The following is a 26,683-nucleotide window of genomic DNA, read 5'->3' as shown; positions in this document are numbered from 1 at the left end:
TTTGGTACCTTACTATACACAGTGACGCGTGATCTTCACGTGTTCTAGTACAAAACACGAATAAAAACGCTTTAATTACTAAACGTACACACACACTCTTACGAAACGAGTTTTTTTCATCCTCCAGATCGATTATCGCACGAGGGACTTCACCGGGGAATCTAGCACAGTGAAATCGATAACTTTTCAATTACTGATCGATAAGCGTAACTCCTGATGATTTTATACCAATTTCCCGAGCACGGTCGCACTATTGATATCCAGACCGATGTTGATAATGCAATAAATCAGAACTCGATATACGCTGGCAACGCGTACGCATCTATTTACCAATTGAAATTCCTAATCGTCAGTCGGTTACATACAAGATAACATTACTAATAAATTGACAATCTCGAATTCAAATATTAACTTAATATATTGGCAACTTGTTTGTACTTTTGACACTAGAAAGGGAGTTAGTTGGTTAATGAGGTCAATAGTCATCACTAATAACTTTTTTTTTCGATGCTGGAACGGAATCAATCGATCGCGTCTTAGATTAATAAATTAAATCTATGGATCCGATTTCTTTCAGTTCTAGGAGCTTATTTAGTTCACCCCCCATTCATTAATAAACCAGTTGTTGTGTATAACTAACGATGTTATCCAAAAATGTGCCCATATTGATATCTTATCTGACACTTGAGGGCTGCGCTAAAAGTAGCGACTTCTGTCTAACAACTGTCGGAATCACATTCTGACCGTGCTCGCAAATATCGCTATCTGAAAAAAGACGGATTTCTTCAATATCGTATACGTCCGTGCTAGACCAAGGTTGTGCCTTGTCCCACTTCAAACAAAAGATTTTTCTGCACTGGTAATGTATGTCGATATATCCCACAAAAGAAAATATGCTCACAAAAATTTTAAGCAAAAAAATAACAATGTATTTCTAAACACTTAAATTACTTCGTAAATTTCACTTCAGGCTGTGAAATATTGAACACTTCCGCAGGTGGCATTAACGGTAATGTTAGCAGACACTGATGGAATGGGACTGTTGAACTGCACTAGAACCAGCTCGTAGGTGACAACTGTCCCGGCAATCTGGAAAAATAATGTGGACTTTGTAGGTAATGCGAACGATGCTATTATTATAAAGATGATACTTGATCTTCATTGTTGTTATTATTTAAATTTAAATTTACGAATCTTTTGCGCGGTTTTATTTCGATTATTGTATAATAATGACTAGCCATTTAATAAATAAAGATTCGAAATTTTTAATTTCTATCACCTAAGAAATTCTAAAAATATAGTACTATGGGATTCATATGTCTTATACTGATTTATAAACGTGGAAATTCTAACTATACAATTGTAAATGTTCTCCAAAATGCCCTGGAAAGAATCTCAGACTTGTGATGTCCCGAAAGAAACCATTCATCTGTTCTGAATGCAATTACTAATGTTATCCAAATTGACCCTGGTAATAAATTACATCTTTGCGATTCTTTCAAGGATAAATAAACCATCCTGTCACTTCGAATGCAATCAACAATCTTCCCAAAATTTGTTTTGACAGCATCGCCGTACCATTGTAAGAATATTATGTACTAAATACACAATTTGGCTGTTCTGAAACGGGAATCCTTACCAGTTGGATAGGCAAAGGTTCGTTTTGTTTTGTATTGTTTGTAATTTATATATATATACAAAAAAAAAAAAAAATGTCTAAGCAAGAGTTTTTTTTTCCTTTTTACTAACCGTAAGTAGAAGTCCTCTTGTAACGTAGAAGAAGTTTAGTCCAGTTAAAGCGATCGTATCTGTTGTGACATGGTTTAGAAATCGTCGGACCTATCGGGAAATAAACACAATTAAAGATTTTATTAAGTCATCGCTTAGGTACAGCCACAATCTAGAAGATCATAAAAAAAATTTGAATATAATAGGATGTTGGCTGGACAATGGACAGATTACCCATTTATGAAAATAATTAAAAAGAACAGGTCTACCAGTAATTTTTCCAGAAATATGTCTCGACAGGTCCAACAATTAGGTTCTGCAATTTCGCATGTGTAATTATAGTTCTATTATAAGATTTATCTAGTTCATTTAGATCTCTTACACATAAAAATGAAAACCAATTGTACTTGCCTCAGTGCAGTAAGAGTCAGGTGGGGCACTGTATATGGCTACCAAGGGTACTCTGGAAGCGGTGTAGATCCTAGAGGCAGACAGGGATACAGTCAGGAACCGGATTATCAGGAAACCGAGCGAGAATACGAAGTAAACAGCCACGGATACACCCCTGCAACAGAGCATGTTCGAATAAGAGAATGAACTCAATTTCCTAGTAACCTAACATCGTTCTCAGAAAAGTTCTTCCTTCCATCTAGGCACATTTTGAATTTTTCATGCCTTCTTCAGCGCGAAGCAGAAAATTAGCAACTCAATTATTCAATTCCGCAGTCTTACAGGTAATGGATATCATTTTTTAAATATAGTATTTATTATTTACAAAATGCGATCAATTTAGACCGTTTTTTTTAAATTTTTGATTGCGAAGGAACTTCTTTTTTTGGGAAAAATAGGATAATCTTCCTCTTTGAGCATACGTTTGTGATCCGCCCAGGATTCTGCAAAAGGTTCACGGAAATAAAATGCCGAAATGGTGTTTAATTTTAGGAAAGAGATAGTAAATAACTAACCCGTCTGCAAGCTTCCAGCAAGGTACATGTGGGTTAGTTTCCTTGTGAGTTGAACTAAAAATAATCGTATTCATATTAGTCACTTCACACGGTTGTGATAAATACGTTGGTTAAGACATGTTTATCAAAATTGTACATATTCTCAAATACACTTTAGGTTACAATGATAGATATAAGGGTCCTCACTTGAAACTATTAAAGAGTTGCATGCAGATGCTGAAGAGATTGTTAACGAAAGAGAGCATTATTATTTCATTGATCGCTTTATCCACATCGGCTACTAGCCCGGCCAAGTGCGCATACTCACATCTAGTCACCCTCCAAAAGTGCTCTGGTAAATGCTGGAAAAATAAACAAACAATGTTTTACCTTCGAAATAGATTAATGATCTGCGATTAATTCCTGTTTAATCTCCGCTCTTTTCGAAGGGTCCTAATTTTTATACTGCGATAAGGTCACCTTTCGCCACCATTCCTCCAGGAATGGTGGCGAAAGGAAGGAAGGAAGTCCCAACTTATTATTTTCCCAAGTATTTTGAGCTTATGTTAAAAATATCAGTTTTGAAAGAATGCTAATCGATAGAGTTTTCAATTAAAATCTTTTTTTCATCATGTGATGACGCACAGTTTTAACGTAATGTACAAATAATTTAATATTAATTTCATCACCTTTCCAAGGGCCACTAACAGGGAGTCGTTGAGTTCCTCAAACCGTTGAGCTAATCCAATACTTATTAATATGATGAAAAGGTCTTTGAGGTTCCAATGAAAAGTTGCCACCAAATTCGTGATCTGAAAATTGAAAAACATATTCATCATGGATATGTGAGGCGTGTACAAACCCTATTCGTAACATAATTTATTGAAAACTTAAAAATGAAGTAAATTAAACTTTTTTACTTGTGCTATGATCGCCTTCCATACGGCATAATCCGTGTAAGAAAAGATTTGTGCATATGAGTTTTTGTAGAATTTGTAATCAATAGGAAGGTGTTTATCACACATGTAAACCGAGGAAAAACCAGCGACAATGCTCATCAGGTTTTCAACTGAAAAAAATATGCTGATTTTAGAACAGTGAAGAAGAGTAAATTGGAAAGCTTGCTTGAAACTTGTCACCTAAAGCGGTACAAGATAGATTAAAGAAAAGTCACAATTTTAATATCCAGGACTATAAAAGTTAGATGGAATGAAAAAGAGACATACTCAGAGCGAAGAACAGTATACAAAAGGTGTAGATCCCAAATCTGAAGTAAAGGGATCGACCTATTTGTTGCTGACGAGTTCTCTTGACTTCTTCTTTGGCAATGGCGATGCTCAGCCTCGGCCAGTGCGGAGCGAGGCGCAGAAATGTGATGTGAGTTAAAAAAGCACTGAAGAAGAAGACCAAGTTTCCTGTTGATGCACCATACAAATTACCAGCTTTAACATTTTCATGAGTCATAAATCTTTGAGGACGATGTTTAAAAAATATTTTATTTGGAAAAAGTAGATGACTAGACGACTAGTCATAAATTTTATTGTCGGGTTATCCATAACTATTAGCACTGTTCAGTCAATGAAATGACTATAAAGCTCTTCAATAGTAGGTTATTTTGATAATTATAGAAATGATAGAACAAAAGTTCACAAAACCTACACAGAAATCACAAGAATACTTACCAAAATTGGAAATATTGCGGCTGGTCTGCAAGAAACTGTATAAAGCAGCAAAGCTCATAACCCCAAGAGCGCTCAAAATCAGTAAACTGTAGAAGACGCCCCAAGAAAACAACTTAAACCTAGAAAATGTTTATTTTATTATTTAAGAAATTTAAGTTTCAAGATAAACCCTAGCTCAAGAAAAATGATACTGGAAGGACAAAAATAAATAAAGATCGTTTAACTCAACAAAAGCGGATATATTTATGGTTATGCAACTAATTGATACGAGTACCTTAGACATGTCGGATTCTTCCCCAAAATGCCAGTCATCGGCAAAAGGCCAAAAAATTGCACGCAGGTTAAGAGAGGTCCGATGGCTCTATAGAAGGTGTCTTCTTTGTACTTTACATCAACAATAGTTCCGCCGGCTGGTCCTTGGCTTGGATAAACCATTTCTAAAACATTGTTAAAAAACACAACATATTATATATTTAACGTGGACCTCCAAGCGATAACATTTTAATACTATCCTCATTCAGATGAGTCAGCTTCAATGTTTTTTGAAATTTTTTAATAATATTTGTGATCTGAGGAATCAAGAACTGTAGGTATCCATTTTATTGAGAGGGTTTACTTGTTGCCTGTCGGAGAAATGTTTTTTTTTTATTGATCAGTATTTTGTTTAAAGGAACGGTGTTTTATTTGTGTTTTTAATATTAAATTTATTTAATATTTTTTTATTATATACCTTCCATGTTTATATAACTCTTCGACATTCTTGAGGTATTCCTGTAAAAGAAAATGTAAGATTTTATGTATTGTTTATTGGGAAAATTTAACAGGTAATCAATCCATTTACAAAATGTTTTCATCATGAATAATTATGTATATTTATATCGAAGCCAAATTTCGTTTAATCACAATATATTATAGAATGTGGTTCGGCATGTCTCTACAACAATATAAAAATGCCATCTAAAATGATAGATGTATGTCGTATAATAGAGTATATAATGTAGAGCGTTATTGTAAGTAAGTATAGTATTAGGGAGACAATTTACAGAAATTTATGAGAGTTTTAAAAAAATAGCATACTACCTTGTAAGTATATGTTTTCGTGATGGTAACCTCGAGGTGGAGATTTCGTTCTCACATTTAGCTAACGATTTTGGATCCAGCTTTGTGCCGCCATTCATTTTGCAGTGCATAGGTTTATATTTTCCGTTGGTGATCTTTAATTTCGTAAAGTCAAATTCAATCGAAGTAAAATAATTAAGTATTCAACTACACACAACATTCATTTTTTCAGAAAGACGTGTACAAAATTTAATAATATCTTTCCATTTGTCCATTTGTCCTCTGGTCAATTTACTAAATATACATTAGAAAAAATTGAATCAAATTGTTAATTACGAACCCTCAACCCTTGCTGTGTGTAAAATCCTTACGTTATTTTCTCATTTTCACTATTTTGTTTTTCTTTCTCTATTTCGCTTGTTTTTAAAAAATTATTTTGTGATGTAAACTTGAACTTGAACTAAAAGAAATATGCGAATATTATATTTCTCTATATGAAATAATATCAAAAACACATAACAGTAATTATTTCCATCACATAATTTGTTTCCCTAATAAACTAAAATAAAAAAATAGAAGAAAACAACTTGGAAATAGTACATACCACGACTGATAGCAATAAGAAATGGATAATAATTCAAAGTATATTAAAACTACGATGAACTAACATTTCTGAAAAACTAAATTTCGTCAAATTTCGTGGAAATCCGAGATACTAATGACAGGATAGTTCTAAAGGTTAGAGATGTGTGTTTAGTATCATAACAAATGATTTTTCAAGATAACACTCCGATGTCTATCAGAGGCGGGGAAATTATATCGGACATTGGAAAATGGAAAACGTAATTTGAAGAGAGCTAGTTTTTTTTAAACACAAATGACAACGATTTCATTTGAGCTGTCATTACTGTTCACGTAGTGAAAGTTGTTCAACACGAGCAGATTTTGATCATCCAAATTGCTTTAATTTTTTTTAAAAATATAATCAGTATTTTAAAATTATGTATAATTTTTCTATTTGTATTCAGAAATATTTTCGGTTTTTATGACGATGAATTTTAAATTCAGGGTGATGAGATTTACTTCACTTGAAAACTGTCCTATTTATTTACACATATTTTAACTGACTAATTACTCAATTTTTTGAGAGTCCTTTGAAGATGTGGCTTTATTATTTCTAGAAAAAGCACTGATTTTGTATTTAGCCTGCCCGGAAATGTTCTCCACTGGCTCCGGGTTCAACCATTCTTCTCGGGTCGACAGGTTTCCTATTCTATGAGTATTTTAATTTTCTTCTAAGCAAATTAGTCCACCTTCAACCCGACCTGGCTTCAGGTTGCTTCCATTCTGCACCCGCCTAGTCATGATTTTTGGGGTTCCATGCTCATCTCAACACAGTGACTATTCAACACAACTTTAAAAAGTGAAATGAAGTCATTAAAAACGATGATTTTTTTAAAAAACTTAACCTAACCTAACTTACCTAACCCAACCTACTTAACCCAGTTAATAAAGTTTTTGTTTTATCACTTTCCATGACTTTATATAATTTTTTAAAGATGTGATGAATTAAATGATAAATTACACTGGTCAACACGTTTTTTGTCCCTTTAACGAAAGTAGCCAAATCTGACAGGAAATTTCACGCTGATTTCAGATATGTGATTAGTTTTTTTCTATCACGTCAGGTTTTTATGGGTTTTAAGTTTTACTAAAATGTCTATTAATTCATATTTATTCGTGAGTTATCATTGATTTTTTTATAATATGGCAAAACTAGGCTTGAATGTCATTTGAATCTCACAAACATGAAAGAGAACTATGACAATATGAAGCTGCTGTTAACAAAAATTAAATATGTATAATACGAATGGAAAATATGTGGTTATATAAAAGTAATAGGGCTCCTACTAGGACTGCAAGCGGGATACACAAAGTATTGTTGTTTTCTGTGCGAGTGGGACAGCAGAGACAGGAAAGACCAAGGACTGACCTACTAGAAAGCACCTTAAACCTGGCACGAAGAATGTTCAACATGCTCCCTTAGTAAAATCTAAAAATATCTTACTTCCACCCTTACACATTAAATTGGGTTTGATGAAATTTTTTTAATGGCTTGTCTGTGGATGGAAATGGCATGATTTACTTACAGCAAAAGTTTCCTAAGATCAGCGACGCAAAAATCAAAGAGGGAATATTCGTGGGACCACAAATAAGGGAGATCTTGACTGATCCGAATTTTATAACAGTGTTGAGAACAGTCGAGCTAGCTGCTTGGTCAGCCTTCAAGAATGTTGTCGAGAACTTTCTTAGAAGTCATAAAAGTGAAGACTATATCAGCATTGTGTCTGAAATTCTCATGGCCTATAAAATATGGGATGTAACATGTCACTAAAAATACACTTCCTTCACTCTCATTTTAATTTTTTTTTCCGAAAATATGGGAGATGTCAGTGACGAGCACGGCGAACGATTTCACCAGGACATTGCGGCTATGGAAAAGCGATACCAAGGAAAGTGGAGTCCATCTATGCTAGCAGACTATTCATGAACCCTACAGAGAGACTCTCAAGATACTCACAAGCGCAAATCAGGAGCAAAAAAATTAAATTGAATTAGTTTTGAAATTTTGTTAAGTAAGTAGCCGTCATACTATGAAAGAATTATGTAAAAAAACATTGTTAAATAATAAAAAAAACCTGACCTATAAAATTTTTTTTGTTTCATTTCGTGTTTAAGGATACTAAATACACATAAAAAATTAGCTATGCATAAGGGACTGCACTTAAAAAAATAAATGTCGACCAGTGTTATCATTTTGATGATTTATCCGGTCACCGATTTTTGGTGACTTGTTATCTTACATGCTCTCCACATGACCATCTAATCATAGTTCATGAAATCTGTATAATCTTCCGATTCTTGCTTTAAAATGCATTTTAAAAATACGTCTGGCAATTTGGGAGGCGGTTATGGGTACCGTCGCCCCGGGTATCATTCATTGGGTAACCAACCGCTTCCCCAAGGATGACATAGGCCCGGAGGGAAATTATTTCCCTCAGGGCCTCCCGTGTGAAGCTAATGTAAAAAAAACCAAAAGATATTTTTTTGTAAAAGCGGGATGCAAAATAAATTACAAGGGCGAACGTAGGACAGCTAAGCGAAGTAGTTGAATCCATTGTGTGAACATAGGTTGAATCGAGATAATAGATGTGTACATCTTGTAAAGATATTTCACCCTGAACTTTAAGCAAGCCGACTAAACACTCACACATGCACAATGCTGCATGCGACGTCATGTAGGTACCAAGAGGTATGAGTGGGCTATCCAAAAATGCACCCACATTGTTTGTACTTCAAATAGCTAGTTAAAGCGAAGCTTAGTGCTAAATCACTATTTTTGATTAATCTTTATAACGAATTGGTGTACATTATGAATACCAAAAAAATATGCTTTAGATAAATTGAAGGTTTTCCAATCGTTTCGCTTGAGTAGAATACAAATTAAAAAATAAATTACTCAATAAAAAATATAAATGTAAACTACTAAAAAAAATATATATTTTTTTAATAGAAATGTATAAACGCGTAAAGGAAACAAGTTAAAAAATACAGTATAATAGCTAAGATTATCTGTGACAGTTTCATTTGATTACTTTTTTTGCTTTCTTATAATTTTTTTACTAAATAAATGACAAGTTTTGTGCTTGAAATCGAAAATTGTAGACTCCGTTTGTCAAGAGATTTTAATGCCTATTACCTAAAATATAAGGTTTACCAAGAATATACACATTTTTGGCTTGTAGCTTCCTCTTAATACCTCTCGGGTATCTATCTATCTACCCACTGTGGTTACTTTTTAGTTTTTTTTATATTCATTTATTTTTTACTATTTGCAATTGCAAAGTGTGTACATGATGTAGGTATAAAGTAAAATATAATTATAAATTCAATTTTTTTTCTTCACATTCCTCCTCACCATGGTTTCCTATTCTGAGGCGGCCTGTAGTTTTAAACTTTTGTATGTAGTTTCAAGTTGTCTTTACATCGTCTTCATAATATCACTTTGTTCTCTCAGCCATGTTTTTACTTTTATTTTAAATATATTCATTTCCGTTATTTTTTTTTGTTTGATTGTATAATTTCGTAGCATAGAATTTAATATTTCTCTATCCAAAAGATGTGTTCAAACTGCGAGTAACCAGTATATTTTAGCTTATTGCTCGGGTCGAGTATTTGTTGGGTAGTGAAGTATTTAGATATCTTTTTAAAATTTTGAATATAATATTTTTTGAATAAAGTTTATGTACATTGTAGACATGGAAGTTAGTTAGAAGTTAGACTGTGGTAGCTTTGGTGGTATATATAATTTGAAGAGCGGGTACAGGCACTGCTGCCACGGTAGCCGTAAATTGGCTAGCCAAAACCTCTGCCTAAGTGGATCACTACTTTCGGTGACTTAGCAGGGGTGTCCGGGTTCACGGAGTGAGGTTTGTCCTGGACCTGGTCACCTGTTCCTTTTTGGGCTGGATCAGGCGAGACTTGTTGAGGGAGATATTTTGACCTTTCCGGCAGGACTCTCTGGACTCATGGCCTAGCTCCGCAGTGGGAAGAATAACTTTGGTCCCAGATTCATACCTACCTAACGTCCTCTTTTTCATTTCCTTAAAAAAACCCTCCACACAGCACAATTTAATTATTTTTGTGATGAATGAGTTATGAAAAAAAACTTTAATTTATGAACTCTCGATCCTCTTTTTATACTGAATAATTTATGAATATTTTACTATCATAAATAAGAGTGACACACAAATTCGTTTACTTATAAGAAAAAAATACAATTATTTTAACAATTAATTGATGCTAAGGGATATGTGGGCAATGTAGGCATTCTAAAACATGTACCAAGAATAAAAAGAAAAAAAAAACAAACTGTGTTAAATTAGGGTTAATACCCCAAACCCTATGATTGCACGAGTAAGAGTGCCACCTTGAAAATAGGTGTTAACTACGGGTAACTTAGAACTCTTCATATAAAAAAAAACTCCGGGATCAACAATATTCTTTGGTCGTTCGTTGGTTATGGATTATAGTGAGCTTGGACAGCCATTAGACCAGTGTCCTTAATTATCAATGATTCTGGGTCCTGACCTTGGGCTAGAATTTTATTTACCCAAGTCTCAATTCCTGCATTATCGACAGCTCTACTATTACAACATTTGTGAATAACACCTTACACTAATATAATATAGGATGCCACGATAAGATTTATTTATAATTTTTGTTATGTAAGTGCTTGAGCGAGGTTAATAATTGTTAATAGCAGAACGTTTTCGGACGCAGAAAAAAATTATTGAAATTAAAATCTCTTCACACTTTTGGTGTATTGTCGCTGGAAGTCACTCCGCAGGTGCCATTAAGGGTGATGTTAGCAGACACCGAAGGAACCGAACTGTTGAACTGCACTAGAACCAGCTCGTAAGTCGCCACTGTACCGATAATCTGAAATAAAAACGTAGAGTTATCCCGAGAACAATGCCTACTTTTTATAAATTATAAATTATGGTGTTTCAAATTTTTACCAACCGTAAGTATCAGTCCTCGTGTAATATAAAAGAAGTTGAGTCCCGTTAGAGCCACCGTATCTGTTGTGACATGTTCTAGAAATCTCCGAACCTATCGGGAATAGAAAAAGAGTAATAATTGGCCCTTACGAACCCCCCGGTATACGTATTTTATTTTATTTTATTTGGGAAACAAACAGTTATACAAATATATTTTAATACAAATCATTTTTACCAAGTTGCATAAACCAGTAAAGTTTCCACAGAAGATTCATTTTATATATAGGTAGAAAAACATAAAAATATATGGTGTTTTAGAATATACCTACGCGAATGATTTGAACGAGCCATTCCGAAGCATATTTGAAGTAAAAAATGTCAATGAGATTTTACTGCACGATGAAATTTTTTTTTCTATTAAAAAAATATTTGTCCATCACAAGTCGCTACTGGGTTAGCCTAGCGGGTCACGTGACACATACTTCGTCTCGTTCTAGCCACCGCGTACAAACGAGACAGAGCTCTAATAATAATTTATTCCGTTGGTATGTGTGGGAGGACAATCAATGGCGATGTGTGACAGATTTGTTGTTGTTGTTTTAACTTGTAATGAAATATCATCGGACAACAGAAAGGCATTAAAGTTTTAAACTCCTAATATGAGCTCAGAATCGGTGGTTAAAATCCTTCGGGGACGAGTTGATATATCCTTTATACAGGATGTTAAGGGACGTAATTGACTTGCTGTATTTAACCAGTGATTCCTGACTGTTTGAAGTAAAATATGGAAATGAAATTTTGGAAATAATGTCAGGAATCACTGGTTAAAATAAGTTAAGTACGTCCCTTAATACCCCGTATATAGATTGTTGGGACGCAATAAATAAATAAATAAATAATTGTTTATTCCAGAATGTGGGGAGGTTAGTGCAATCCCACACAATCCATAAAATATAACTACAATGTTATAAACAGAGATACAATTAAGTACAAATAATTTAAAATGTAAGTTTGATAGAGCAAATAAAATATAAGGAAAAGTAAAAGGAACTATATAGAATGGAGAGTGTTAACATAAAACATTTAAATATCTTGTAAGCTTATCATCGGAGCGATAATTATGGGGGCCAATATTTTTCTCCAATGTTTTTCGATGCTCGATCCTGAGGTCTGGCGGGATTCGATGATGAGGATGTTTCTGGAGTTATTGATCCTTCCCCTCGTTCCGGCTACCCTGGATCTCATTAGGGCAGCAAAGCCGGGAACTCTTCCCTCCATGAACATCGAGGAGGCACTGCAGTGCCTTGGAAGTCCGAACATTATGCGGTAGGCATTATTGTATTGAATCCGAAGCCTTTCCATGGTTCGCTTTTTGAAATTGGCCCACAGCTCGCAAGTATACAAGGTAGTGCAGAAAGCTGAGAATAGCGTCCTTTTCACCTGCGGGCTGCAGAGTCGAAATCTTCTACTGAGCATGTTACTTTTTATGCTCAGTGCTCGCCTCTGCCTATCGATGTCGTCGTCATCCGTTAAGTTGTTGGTGATGATATGCCCTAAATATTTCGTTGTTTCTACTATTATGAGAGGTTCTCCATTTAAAAACGCTGGGGAATCTTTTTTGGTCCTTCTCTGTATTTGACGACCAGCAGTGCTGTTTTTTTCGCGTTATATAACATGTTTGTTTCGAGTGCGTATTCTTCGCAGATCTTCAAGAGAATTCTTAGTCCCCTTATTGACGGTGCCATCAGCACCATATCGTCTGCGTAGCTCACGTTGTTGATGCATTCTCCTCCAATATGGCAGCCTACCCCAGCGTTATTTAACCTGTGAGTTAATTCATCCATATATATGTTGAACAGTACTGGGGACAAACAACCTCCTTGTCTGACCCCACTCTTTAAGAAAAAGGGTTCTGAGAAACCATCTTTCCATTTAACGAAGTTTTCTTGTTGACGGTGCCATGTGTCGAGAATTCGTACTACTTTCCATGGTAGACCTCTTTCTTTTAGTTTGGTCCACAATAATGGATGGTAGACTCTGTCAAAGGCCTTACTAAGGTCCAGAAAGCATGCGTAAGTTGTTGTTTTTCTCTTCCTGTAGTATTCCAATGTCCGTTTTACGCAGAATATGGCTGAGTCCGTGGAGCATCCTGTTTTAAAACCCATCTGATTGTCTTTCGTTTTCAATTGGAGTCCGACTTGATCTAAGAGAACTCGTTCAAATATTCTGGCGGTGGCGGTGGCGATGGATATCGGTCTGTAATTTTCCTGTAAAGTTATGTCTGTCAGTTTAGATTTTACTATCGGTATTATGATTGTCTTTGTCATGTCTTTGGGTAGATAACCACTCTTTATGATATCGGTGAACAATGTTGCCAGTAGTTTCAGAATCGCTACCCCTGCATGTTTGACGTGTTCGGTACTTAAGCCGTCATGTCCTGCTGATGTTCCGGATTTCATGTTTTTAATGGCGGTTTTCACCATGTTTGCAGTGACTATAGGGTCAATGTCATCATAGGCATTCAAATGCGTTTCGTTTGAGGAGATGGTCGGCGTGGTAGTCGCGAAATGTTTTTTCGAAAATATTGGCGATTACTTCAGGATTCGTTTCTCCGTTTATGTTGCACGAGACTTTGGAACGCATGTTCAACATTTTATTAGATTTATTTCAAAATGATTTGAAGTCCCGATTGTCTAAGTCCGCTGCTATTTTATCCATCTGGAGTTGTGTCGAATTCCTTTGGCATTGTTTTAGAGCTGTTTTGAAAGCGGCACGCTTTGTCCTTCTATCCTCCGCTATGGGACCATTGTGCGGTCTCCCATTATCAATCCAGGTGAGCATTGCTTGTCTTGATTTTTCGTATTTGTCTGCAACAAATTCATTCCACCCACAGACTTGCTTATATTTTGGTGTAGTAGTATTTCTAAATATACAAGCGGCACTATATCGTAATGCTTGTACTATACATCCGTAGAGGTGTTTTATTTTGGCACGTTCAGGGTTGCCACCGTCCTCATGAAATGTATTTTTTGGTTTGATTTTAGCTAGATAAGTTTGCTAACATGAGTTATAAATTCCGATATCACGTCTATTTTTCGGATTCCATAATGCTGGATCCCTTAATGTAGATGAAAATACTTCCGATGTTACTATTCCATTCGTATTTAACGTTAGTTCGAGGGGTCGGTGGTCAGTCCAATCAACATGGTAATGTATTTTCATCTCGATAATTTGTTTGTAAATATTTTTCGTAACTAGACAGTGGTCTAACCACCTGGTAGTACTATGCGCGTCACTGACGTATGTGTAAGAATTCTCAGGTAAAATTTCGGTGTCGGCAAAAATGTATTCGAATTCTTGACAAAAAGATTTTAGCTCTATTCCAAAGAGTGAGTCGGGATTAGCGTTGAAGTCTCCGATAATAATTGAATTGATATAATCTTTGTCGTCAATGATCGTTTGTAAGGAGGCCAGGCAGTTGGTAAACTCCTCAAAGTTGTCAGTTAAGCAAGTCGGCATATAGATTGTGAAGATGGTTAAATTTTCAGTATTCAGACTCACCTCGATTCCGGCCATACGACAATTGTCCATCGGGATTGTGGTAACCCTTAAATTTTGCTTGTAAATTATTCCAACTCCGCCGTACGGTCTACCTAGCAGGGGACCGTTAGCTATATTGACGGCAGAGGTGCCCAAGCTATTGAAGTGCGGGTGAATATTTGACAAAAATTCAATCTCGGTTGGGAGTAGCCATGTTTCTTGGAGTAGTATAATGTCATATGATTCGCAGAGATCGTGAATAAATTTTTCGGAGCTACGGACCGATCTGCAATTAATCGAAATAATTCTTAATTTATCGGTTGTCATTTTGATCTTTGGTTGATGCACGCGATTCTATATATTTACGGAATACAATTCCTTCCGGCCATAGTTCTTCCACCAGGTATTTCGGTCCCTCAGTTGCTTTTACAGAAAGTTTAAAGGTGTTAAATGGCGTGGGACGGTAAGGCTTAATTTTTTCGATCTTAGTATTTTCGAAACCATTATCTACAAGGTAGGTCTTTTCGTCGTCCTCGGTAGTTTCCAAGGTAAACCTTGAAATATAAATAGACGTAATTAAATCTGCCGACTTCAGTGTAGTTGAGGTTGCTTTTCCTCTCAAGTTGCGTTTGGGTTTTCTAGTTACTAATGTAAATCCTCTCTCATCTTCCGCAGGAGGCCGAGGCCGCGGGCCGTGGTCGCGCGATGCCTGTTTATTATTTTGTTTTAAAGCATGTGCAAAGTTCATTCCCGGCTGCACTGGACTATTTGGAGTGTGTTCGTTCATTGTCTTTGTGTGTGTGGTTGACAATGCATTGCTAGAACCAGTCGATAAGCAGGATGCGCCGCCCGTCGGTATTTGTTTACTATTTGGAAATCGTGGCTTACCCTCAGTTAAGTGGTTAATAATTACTTCCGAATTCCCAGTTAAGTCACTTTGTTTGTTTGGGACCTGAATATTTGCAATTTGCTCTCTTATTAGTGCCAGTTCTTGTTTTATGTCTTCATTTTTTGTGGTTGATGAATCTTTTAGTTCGGTTTTTATATGAGTTATTTCCGTTTTCAGTGCATTGAGTTCCTTAAGGAGTTTGGACACATCTATGCTGTCGAAGTTGATGGGAGGTAATTTATGCAATTGTTTAGCAGCGAATACTGGTAGCTTATCAGGATCGGTCTCCTTCAATGCTCTCAGGATGTCCTGGAGGTCTCGGCTGATTCTGCCATCTCCTTTCCGCAAAGTACGTTTATCCGGAAGCTTTTCAAACAGGATAGTTTTCGCCTCCTTTATTTCCTCTTCGGAGTAAGTAGAGATGCATAATTGTGTAATTGCAATCTCATCCAGAGTGTCTGCCTTGTTTTGAATAAACGTAAGACACTCGTTTATAATTATATTACATGAGTTACACGACATAGCGATGCGATACGGTCTTCTGTCGCGACAATACTGACTGCAATACCCCACCCAGACTTCATATAGGATTTGCGTTTCAATTTATTAACATCCTAAATCCCACAAACAAATAGAACAAACTTAAAAACTATGAATTCACAACCAATTAATATAAACTCAGCGACAGCGAACAGTAGGAGTCCTCAGTGTGGACCGAGGATGAAGGTGAATTTCGCTAACATTCGCGGTCTGCACACCAACCTAACTCCCATCCACCACCACCTTCACTCACAAAATCCCCATCTCCTCTTCCTTACGGAAACTCTGATTGCCGAGCCCCCAGGTACCTCCTATCTGAACTGCCCAGGATATCATCTGGAGAGCCTTTTCAGGCCAAAAGGAGGTGTCTGCCTTTACAGCCGTACTGACATCAGCTGCGCTCATCTCGCAAATATCGAGAGCGCAAAACACGAAGTGTTATGGGTACGTGCGGATCTCACCGGTATGATGAGAATTTATGCGTGCCTATATCGCTCACCAAACCTTGCCGAATCAGACAATGTTGAGTTGTTTAAATACTTGAGTGAAACTGTAGATATTCTCTTGCCCCGTTACCCATCGGCCGAGTATGTAATCCTGGGGGACTTCAATGTTCATAATGAACAATGGCTGAAGTTCTCGGGCCCAACGAACTCTGCCGGTAGATCAGCGGAATCCTTTGCTATTATCCATGGACTAAGCCAACTCATAGAATCTCCGACCAGAATACCAGACATCCCATCACATCGAGCCAACCTACTCGATCTGTTTCTCACTAGTGAGCCACTCAGGTACAGAGTGGAGGTAACAGCGCCCTTAGGATCCTCTGACCACTGCCTGATTACCACCTCTGTCCCATCCTCCATGAACCGTCAACCTGAAAAACATGTAAAAAGGAAGGTATGGCACTACAGGGCAGCAAAATGGGACGGCATGCGGTCTTTCTTCGGCGCCTTTCTTTGGAGTACTGTATGCTTTATTTCCGAGGACCCATCAATTTGTGCACGCGAGGTAGAAGAAGTAATCAAATCAGCAATGGATTGCTACATTCCCTTCTCCGTCAAATCCTCTGGAGCGGGTGCAAAACCGTGGTTTAACCATCGCTGTGCTGAAGCTGTCAGACTCAAAAATACGGCTTTTAATGCATTCCAGAAGATTAGCTCCATGAATAACCTTTCGGAATACCGAAAACGGGCAAGGGATTGTAAGAGAGTTCTAAATAAAGCTAAGAGCAACCACGACCAGAGAATTGCGAAAAAGCTGGCTGACTGACCCACTGGTAGCCGTGCTTTCTGGTCACTCGCTAGCTTGATTGGAAGAAATTTCTGCAGAACCACTTTCCCACCTCCGACCAAGCCTGATGGTCGGCTGGCTAACTCGGCCCGCGGGAAAGCTGAATTATTAGGCAAAATTTTCACGGAAAACTCAACTCTTCAAGATAACGGAGAGACTCCCCCTTCTATTCCGCACTGCGGTTTTCAAATGGAGGAACCGAAGATCCGGAACAGAGAGGTTCTCCGAGTCTTGAACGAGCCGAAAGTCGACAAAGTCAGTGAGCCGGACGGAATACCTGCCTTGGTCCTCAAGAGGTGTTCTGCAGAAATTACTCCAGTGCTCGCGAAATTATTTAGGCTCTCTCTCAAAGTTGGAAAGGTGCCAGATCTTTGGAAAAAGGTGATTGTCCACCCAATCCCAAAAAGGGGGACCGCTCCAACCCTTCTAACTACCGCCCCATAGCCATCACTTCCATACTCTCGAAGGTATTAGAAAGGGTGGTTAGCAACAAATTGCTCACATATCTCGAGAATAACAATGTCCTAAGCGATAGGCAATATGGATTTCGTCGAAACCGATCGTGTGGCGATCTACTCGGATATGTGACGCATATTTGGGGGCGGTACATGGAGCGTTTTGGTGAAACTCAAACCGTTGGGTTGGATATCTCCAAAGCCTTTGACAGAGTCTGGCACCGGGCGCTTATCGGGAAGTTACCATCGTATGGGATCTACCCAACCCTGCATAGTTGGATTGCGGACTTTCTGAGAATTAATGCGGGGGTGCCACAAGGATCTGTGCTGTCTCCGACGCTGTTTTTGTTGCACATCAACGATCTCGTTGAATGTGCACCAATTCACTGCTACGCTGATGACAGCACCGATCACGAGGGTTATCTTTTTGACAGGCCCCCTTCCACCTATGATGTCCGAACAGCTCGGGAAGTTTTGAAGCAAAAAATTGACCACCACCTCGAGATGGTTCGTGCCTGGGGTAAGGCCAACTTGGTCAGTTTCAACGTCACAAAAACCCAAGCGTGTCTGATTTCGGCAAAGAGGGAGATCAATGACTGTCTGGTGCAATTTGATGGTAGCACTCTCCCCAATAAAGACTCCATTGAAATGCTTGGAGTTACTATATCAGACCGGCTCAAGTATCGGGGATCCATAGAAGCCCGAGTAAATCAGGCCTCCAAGAAGTTGGGCGTCTTGTACAGGGCTAGGAGATTCTTCAACAGTGACCAGCTACTGACCCTGTACAAGTTTCAAGTCCGCCTAACTATTGAATTTTGAAGCCACCTTTGGGCTGGTGCCCCAAAATTCTTAATAAACCTGCTTGAATCTGTGCAAAGGAGAGCGATCCGTCTGATTGACAATCCGTTGTTAACAGACCGATTGCCTTCTCTAATGCATAGACGCAATGTAGGCATGCTCTTTCTGTTCTACAGGTATTTCAATGGAGCCTGCTCCAAGGAGCTAGCAGCATTGATTCCTGATGCACCGGTGCACGTGCGCGAAACTCGGCGGACACGAGCTGAACACCCGTTCACGGTTGACGTTGGCTTCATGAGAACGGGCCGTTTTTACGACTCGTTTTTATGTAAGTCGGCTCGTATGTGGAACGAGCTACTGGCATCTGTTTTTCCTCCCTCCTATAATCCGAGCCTCTTCAAGGCCGGCATTAACAAATCCCTTCCTACAGCCCCTACCTTATTCCGCCTCACAACGCCGCCCAACCGGTTGGTGACATAGTTCCTCTGTCTGTACACTGCACAGGCAGAGACGCTCTTGTGAGGTGTCACATAAAAAAAAAATTTACGTGTAATTCAGGATTTTTGATCCCACTTCCTTCCGGACATACTTCACTCACATTTATCAACGAGGGTTGCAGGAATAATTTTGTTTATTACGATTTTTCTAAATTCCTAATAAAAACAGCTAAATTTAAGTGCTTGGTGTATATATCAATATTTTTTTCAGTATAAGCGTTATTTTATGATTTAAAAACTTGATAGCTCAATAGGCATATTCTGATCTTAAAATGCATGTGAAACACGGCTGGGCGGAAAAAATCACAGTTGATCAGATTTGAATTGCTTTTGAAGGTCATCACAGTGTAGGTTAATAACACAAAGAGATTCACGTAAGCTTGTAATGCAAGGAAAAAAATGCTTCAGTAAAGTACATTCACATCTATCATATCTCTGCTGGGGCTTTGCCTCAAATAAACTGATAGCTGACCTGTAGGTGGACCAAAACCGACCTCTCAGAAATGTTCTTCGTCTTTCATAAGACACATGTCAATGGCATTTATTCAATTTTCGGTATCCTTCCAATCATATTCCTTCCCAAACATAAAATCATCCTACAAATTATCCAACAATCAACCCACACCAACATCAAGCTACTTTACAATCAAGACATCCACAAACACAATACTCAGAATAACAATAAAATCCGCATTCCTCTAACACACACTACGAAATATGGAATAAAATACTATATTGCCTACACACTCTATAACTCTCTTCCAGATATGTATAAAAACAGTCAGCATAATCCAAAAATTCAAAGTAAGGCTTTAAAAAAATATTTTTTACAAACATATGAAAACGAAAATATGCAATTCTTGTCGTGCTGTACTTTGTTTTGTTTCTTTGTCTCTCCTTTTCTATCCCCTGTATTTGTAATCGAGCATAATCTATTTTTACCAATGTATTAGTGGGTTTATGTGCTTAAGTGTATATCCCTTTCTGTTTCCTTTTTTGTTTTTTCTGGTTTGTTTTACTTAACCTACCATTTTTTACTGTTTCGTATGTGAAATTTATTATTTCGATATAAAAATACCAATGTAAAATTGTACCTATTACCTCCAACCTATGTATTATAAGTCCCTCTCGTTCTAAAATGAGTTTTGTAACACATCGGGATTGCTCTAGCAAGAAATAAAAAATAAAAAAATAAAAGTGCTCACAGAAGGCGAACAACTTCCAAGAGGAACTTCGAGAGTATTTGTTGATGTACGATGTATAAGTTCATTCTGTGAGCACTTTTATTTTTGTGGTATTGTTCATAATCCTTTCGATATGATTTTCCATGGTTGTGGTGGTTACCTCCGTACAGTAGGAATCGGACGGGACGTTGTACAAGGCTTTCAGGGGTCCTTTTGAAGCTGAGTGAATCCTTGAGGCCGATAATGCCACGGCCAGGAACCGGATTATCAGAAAGCTTAAGGAGAATACGAAGTAGACAGACGTGGTGAGACCACTACAACAGAACAGAATTCACCTTTAAAGCCAATTCAAAAAAGTAAGCCTATAGAAATACATCTATAAATTGCAATACACCTGTAATATAATTGGTAAATAATCAATATAATAATTTTATTTCAAAGTATTTGTAATAACAAACCCATCTGCATGTTTCCAGCAAGGTAGTTGAGGATTCTTTTCCGTTTGAGTTGAACTAAAAAAAAAATCGAAAGTAAATTAGTTTTCTGAGAAGGTTTTAATAAACCAATGAATTCTATCGAAAAACTCACTATACATTAATATCATATATAATATATAATCAAAACCAAATGTATCATGTGTTTTCTCACTTTAAACTATTGAAGAGTTGCAGGCAGATGCTGTAGAGATTGTTAACGAAAGAGATCATGATTATTTTATTGATTGCATTATCCACTTCTTCTACTAGTGTCGCCAAGTGCGCATACTCACTTCTTGCAACCTTCCAAAATTGCTTTGGTAAATTCTGTAAAAAAAGTGGTCACATTGAAATGATGTTCCTTGAGAATTGGTATTTTAAGAATCGCGGTAAAATCTCAGTAAAATAAATTGGACGTTTTGAAACCCATGCCTGTGTAGGGAGTGTTGCGAACCCGTCGCTCAGGGAGTGCAAACATGAGAATGCAATAAACACTAGGGAATATCGTCACGAACGATGCCTCTGAGATCCAGGGTCACATCTCGGAGTATTTAGAAGTTACCCCAGCATTCGCAGCTCTGCTGGGGTGAACCCTTTATTTTCCTACATACTTGTGCGACCGAAAATGAACCATTCAAACATAACACAAAAACTAGTGGCCTTTGGGGAACCTAAGGGGAGTGAAAAGGAGAGCTGAGGCCAAAGAGACATCCTCCAGGAAATCCATAAGTGGGAAAACAGGAAGCATCAAGGAACCTGAAACAAACTCAAAGGCATGAGGTGAGATGAGTGATAGCACAATGGGCCGGAATGCTCATAAGAACTATCCCTATACCGTCTTCGCTTTAATAAATAATTATCAAAACCTCTCCTCTTAAAACACAATTGCTACCGCAGTGAGTACAAAAATCATTTATGCCTTTTATAATAATTAACGCTAATATTTAAACAAAACAATCGATGTATCACCTTTCCCAAAACGACATTTAAAGATTCGTTGAGATTTTCAAATCGTTGAGCTATTCCAACGCTTATCAAGATGATGAAAAGGTCTTTAATGCTCCAATCAAAAGTCGCAATTAAAAACACGATCTGGAAGTTAAAAGACAAATTCAATTTTATTTAGTCAATTCAAGATAAAAATTAATCAGTATAAGTATATAATACATTTTCTCACTTGTAATATGGTCCCTTTCCATATGGCGTAATCCGTGTAAGAAAAGATTTGTGGAAACGAACTCCTGTAGAGTTTGTAATCAAGTTCGTTGTCCAAATCACACATGTAAACCAATGAAATATCAGAGCCAATACTCATGATATGCTCAACTGTAAAACACTATTTACATTATGATACAGAAATTTTGATTAAGGAAAATTTGGAAATTTAATGATTTTTATTATGGCATTGTGTGTATGTAATGTAATTCTTATAATTACAGTTTCGGCATTATAAATGCATAGATATATTATCTTAAAAAAATAACATATATTTTTTTTGATCTTAAAAACTTCAAGAATTAAAGAGATAAGTATGTTAAAAATTCGTAGAAATTTGGAATGCGGGGGCTTAAGGAAAAGTATTATAGGTAATGTAGCGAGAGTTGACTGCGATGAAAACGCTTAGCATTGCAGGCATTCTACCGGCGAGGAACAGTCTTCTGTTTTATTTACGCCTAGTATAGTTATTGTCACTAGCTGAAGAGGGATGTATTCGATGATAGTAAGATAACATTCTAAGAAAGCTTACAGCGCGAGCGTGTCGATTTTTTTGTTCAAATTTATTTATTTTGCTTTCATCTCATTTATTCGTTGTACTATGTATACTACTATGTGATAAAGAAAATGGCTAATGCGATAATATATATGCACGTATCCACCAATAACCTAACCAACTTAACCTAATGATTTAAATTTTTTTATGAATTTTCCTGTACAGTTAAGCACGATGTTCAACACGCTGTACGTAAGTTAAGCATCTGTGTGAGCATTGTGATGAAGTCAATTAAGGTTGATAAACCTGTAAATTAAGAATATAATTTTAAAAAGGCGATATCAAAAGGTAAATTTCATACCCAGTGCAAAGAACAGGATGATAAAGCTGTAGATCCCGAATCTGACGTAGAGGGATTGATTTTTGCGTTGCGGACGAGTTTTCTTAACTTCTCCTTTGGCGATGGCGACACTTAGTCTCGGCCATTGCTGGGCGAGGCGCAGGAACGCGATGTGAGTTAGGAAAGCACTGAAGTAGAATACCACGCTATCTGTTGAAGTATAAGAGTCATCAAAATGTGTAGTTTAATGGTTGGAGCAGTCATCGCATCAGCAAATTGCTTGGCAAACCACCCGCTCTAGCAATATTCAAATTGAAGGCAATGTAAAGCAAATTGCATCGATACATTTTTCTTGTAACCAAATTACTCGTTGAGCCTGCACATCAGGTGTAGGCACGTTGGCGGCTCTCCTAGGGAGGTCATTTGGTCAATGAACTCCCAAAAATTTTGCTGCAATATTATTAAATTTAAAAAAAAAAATTTTTTCAAACCACCCGATTATTAATGCTGTCAAGGCGTTTTTATCTCTGCAGTACAAACGTGAAAAAGATACTCTTCAATGCATTTTGCACTTCGCTGTATACGTCAGAGCTGTGGGTGGATTACACTTCATCCCAATGGCATAAGATAAAAGTTGCATACAATAATGCATATCGCCAACTATTCTGCCTACCGAGATACTGCAGCGCCACGGAAATGTTCCTGGAGGGACGAGTACACTCTTTCAGAGCGCTTCTCCGCCATCACATGGGAAGCTTATGGCGCAGACTACGCCAATCAAGTAACAAAATCATCGCTGCCATGGTTGCCTGAATGGAGTCCCCTCTGATGGCCCTCTGGAGACGGGAGATGTGCAAATATCCCCCATAAACGGCTGTTCACGATCATTTTTGTGTTTATATTTTATCTTTTTTTCACTTAAATTCCGCTTTTTTGTGCCTGTCGGAATCACCTATGTTATTACCAACCTTATTATTATTTTTATTACTTATTATGTATATTATTTCAAATATGGAATGTATTGCATTGCACTACCCCTGCATACATTCTGGAATAAATTCTTATTATTATTATTAATTTAGTTTAAAATATTCGTGTGGATTCGTATGTAATAGAGGGTTCCAGTGCCATCTAATGTCCAAATTAAAAGCTTTTGCATATACTAACTGTGGGTCACTTTAAATTTTGTCCCCCAACTATATCCTTTCTTTCTCTTTGCCATACAGACAAAGGAGCTAAACACTATCATGTCTGACGTATGCTTAGTATCATAAAAAAAATTTTTTGAAGGGGGTTTCGATCATGACCTGTGAATCTGCGGCCTAAGATTATTAAGGTATTGGAGGGAGATGACAAAAAAATTCAATCGGACGTTTTTTGTGTGATAAGCAATAATCATCCATTGATCTCAATGTAGCCAATAATAAAGAAAATAATAAATGAGTACCGGCAAATCAATTATATACATTGACGTTTTTAAATTATTAATGTATTAACATTTTATATTCATTTTTTTCTGGTTGACTTCCTTCTTCTGAACCTCTACAGACCTCTAAGTGCCAAGTGCATTTTATGATTCATCTTTCATAAAAGTTGTTTCTTTAAAGTGGTTGCTTTGGCAATTAATTTATTAACAATTCAGGTTATCTGGTCATTGTTCATCTACCACACATATGAAATGTTATAGTAGCTTCTTACCAAAATTTGTAAAACTGACATCCGTCCGTACGAAATTATAGAAACCAGCAAAACTCATAACTCCAAGGAATATCACAATCAAAAAATTGGAAACAATTTTCCAAGAATACCACGTGAACCTGAAAATATACAGTTTTTTCATATGCACTGGAAGATTTCATTAATAACTCTTAATTAACACACTTTATTAGTTAAAGCTACTCGAAAAACCACCGTGATAAAATTACTACAGAAACCAAAAAATGAAACTGAAACCTGCGTAAAATAAAGACCATTGGCAAGAAGTAGGCAGTGAAGTAGTAAGTCTGAAAGTAATCACGTTGTATGCACATAACCTTAAATACGTTGGATCCTCCTCCAAAATTCCAGTCATTGGCATAAGACCGAAAAATTGTACGCAGGTTATCAAAGGGCCGATGGCTCTATAAAAGTGGTCCCCCTTGTCATCTGCACCATAGATAACTCCGTAGACCGGTCCTTGGTTAGGAGAAACCGATTCTGAAATATCGTTACATAATAAATTAATTTAAATAAATTTATTCATGTTTTCCTTAACCGTGGAGTAAAGCGTAGTACTCCAAATGTCATTTCTACCCTAAGTTAATATAGACCAGTGATGTTGATGGTAAACTGCGATTGTTTTTTTTATTTTTATTTCAAACCGATCGTATTATAAACTGCGCCTGATCTCAACACAGAATTTCCTAGAGAGAAATGCACTATACATCACCCATGTAATGTAATTCATACAGATGAATAATTAAAAAGAAAAATTAAGAACCCGTTATTAAATTTCATTTGATTATCAATGCTTATGCAACGGGCTTTGCATTTTTCAAATATTTCTGACATTCACCCTTCAAGGGTAAACCGGGCTTTGTTCTAAATGAAAACAAGTAATTTTAACCATTTAATAATAAACGTTATCATTTTTTGAAAAAGCGCTTTAATAAGGCCCCACATTTACGCCCCCTAGCATAAAAAAATAAAACTACTTTGGAAATTAGCTAAATTTTTAGCTAAATTTGTCGACGAACATTGACATTTTAGAAGATTTTGTTAATACTTATACTATACTGTATTTCAGAAGATTTAGTTAATACTTATACTATACTGTATTTCAAAAGATTTAGTTAATACTTATACTATACTGTATTTCAGAAGATTTAGTTAATACTTATACTATACTGTATTTCAGAAGATTTAGTTAATACTTATACTATACTGTCTCTCAAAAGATTTCGACCACAGTACACTGGGTTCGTACGGATCTGACTTATTAAATATCTCGAAAAATAAGGCTTGTAGCGTCCTGCTCCCATTATGCTCCCTGCAATCATATTACATTATCTACTTATGGACTATGACAACAACATTGACCTTCAAAAAATGTTAATTTTCTCGATGAAGAATCCTTGTTGGCTTATTGACTTAGTGCCGATAAAATAATTGAATTGAGAGATGAATTGATTTGCGATTGCGTTTTAAATTAAAAATTTATTTACCTTCCAGGATCACGTAGTCCTTCGTCATTATCGCTCTATCCCTAAAATATTAACATCTATATTTATAAGATTCATATATTATTATGTTAATCCTTCATATCTTTTGGATTTGAACTTGATGTGGATACCTATTATGTACATATTCTGAATACTGAAAAATATGATATTAAGTTGGTATCCAATAAATCCATTTTGAAAATAGTACATTTCATACCTTTTATGTGCATGACTTCGTGACACATGGGGTAACTGCAGTGTGGAGATTTGGTTCTCGCATTTGATTAACGATTTCATATCCAACTTAGTGCCGCTATTCATTTTGCAGGGAATAAGTTAATCCTTTTCGTATTCCATAAAAATTGTAAAGTACAAAACATAAATAATGCTAGTTGGAATAAGCTTATCTCATGAATAGCATTAAAACGAAAATTCATAACACATGTTTATGAAATAAAAATTATTCTGAACTGAGAAAATTTCACTACAATTTTGAAGAATTTGGAAATAGTACTTACAGCAATTACTAATATGCAATTTTAAAACTAAACAATTGGCATGTGATGTGTAAAATACAATTTAGTCAAAGTAAAGTAGTTTCCTAAGTGGAGTCCAGAACACTAATGGCAAAACAATTCAAAAGCTAAGCGTTGTTAGTTTAGTGTCACGACAAATCGTTTTTCAAGATAACAGTCCGTCGTTTTCACAGAAGTGGGAAGTAATATCGAAAATTGTGAAATGAAAAATGCAATATGAATTTTATTTATCCTGTCATTAGTGTTG

General features: G+C 36.6%; 1 protein-coding gene across 1 annotated transcript; it reads right to left on the bottom strand.

Annotated features, from left to right (window-relative positions):
- Positions 1–966: 966 nt before the first annotated feature.
- On the bottom strand, positions 967–25,931 carry LOC149416866 (uncharacterized). The gene is made up of 6 exons (XM_089641334.1): positions 25,904–25,931; positions 22,722–22,910; positions 21,321–21,405; positions 20,334–20,487; positions 1,750–1,839; positions 967–1,089 (listed from the first exon to the last, which is right to left on the bottom strand). The coding sequence occupies exons 1-6, from the start codon at positions 25,929–25,931 to the stop codon at positions 967–969; spliced, it is 669 nt and encodes a 222-aa protein (XP_089497460.1).
- Positions 25,932–26,683: the final 752 nt, after the last annotated feature.

This window comes from Hesperophylax consimilis, chromosome 16 (assembly GCF_061612785.1).
Source record: "Hesperophylax consimilis isolate HC1 chromosome 16, BYU_Hcon_1.0, whole genome shotgun sequence".
In the NCBI taxonomy this organism is placed as follows: domain Eukaryota; kingdom Metazoa; phylum Arthropoda; class Insecta; order Trichoptera; family Limnephilidae; genus Hesperophylax; species Hesperophylax consimilis.
This window is presented reverse-complemented; position numbering and strand designations above follow the sequence as displayed.

What these genes read in the sequence shown, in the direction of transcription:
- LOC149416866 (XM_089641334.1), bottom strand. Translation starts at nt 25,931, where the DNA reads ATGACGAAGGACTACGTGATCCTGGAAG. An exon ending in CATCCTGTTCTTTGCACTGG is followed by an intron (nt 21,406 to 22,721) that starts GTATGAAATTTA and finishes AGTTTGTTTCAG; the next exon opens with GTTCCTTGATGCTTCCTGTT. An exon ending in CAAGAGGACTTCTACTTACG is followed by an intron (nt 1,090 to 1,749) that starts GTTAGTAAAAAG and finishes TTATTTTTCCAG; the next exon opens with ATTGCCGGGACAGTTGTCAC.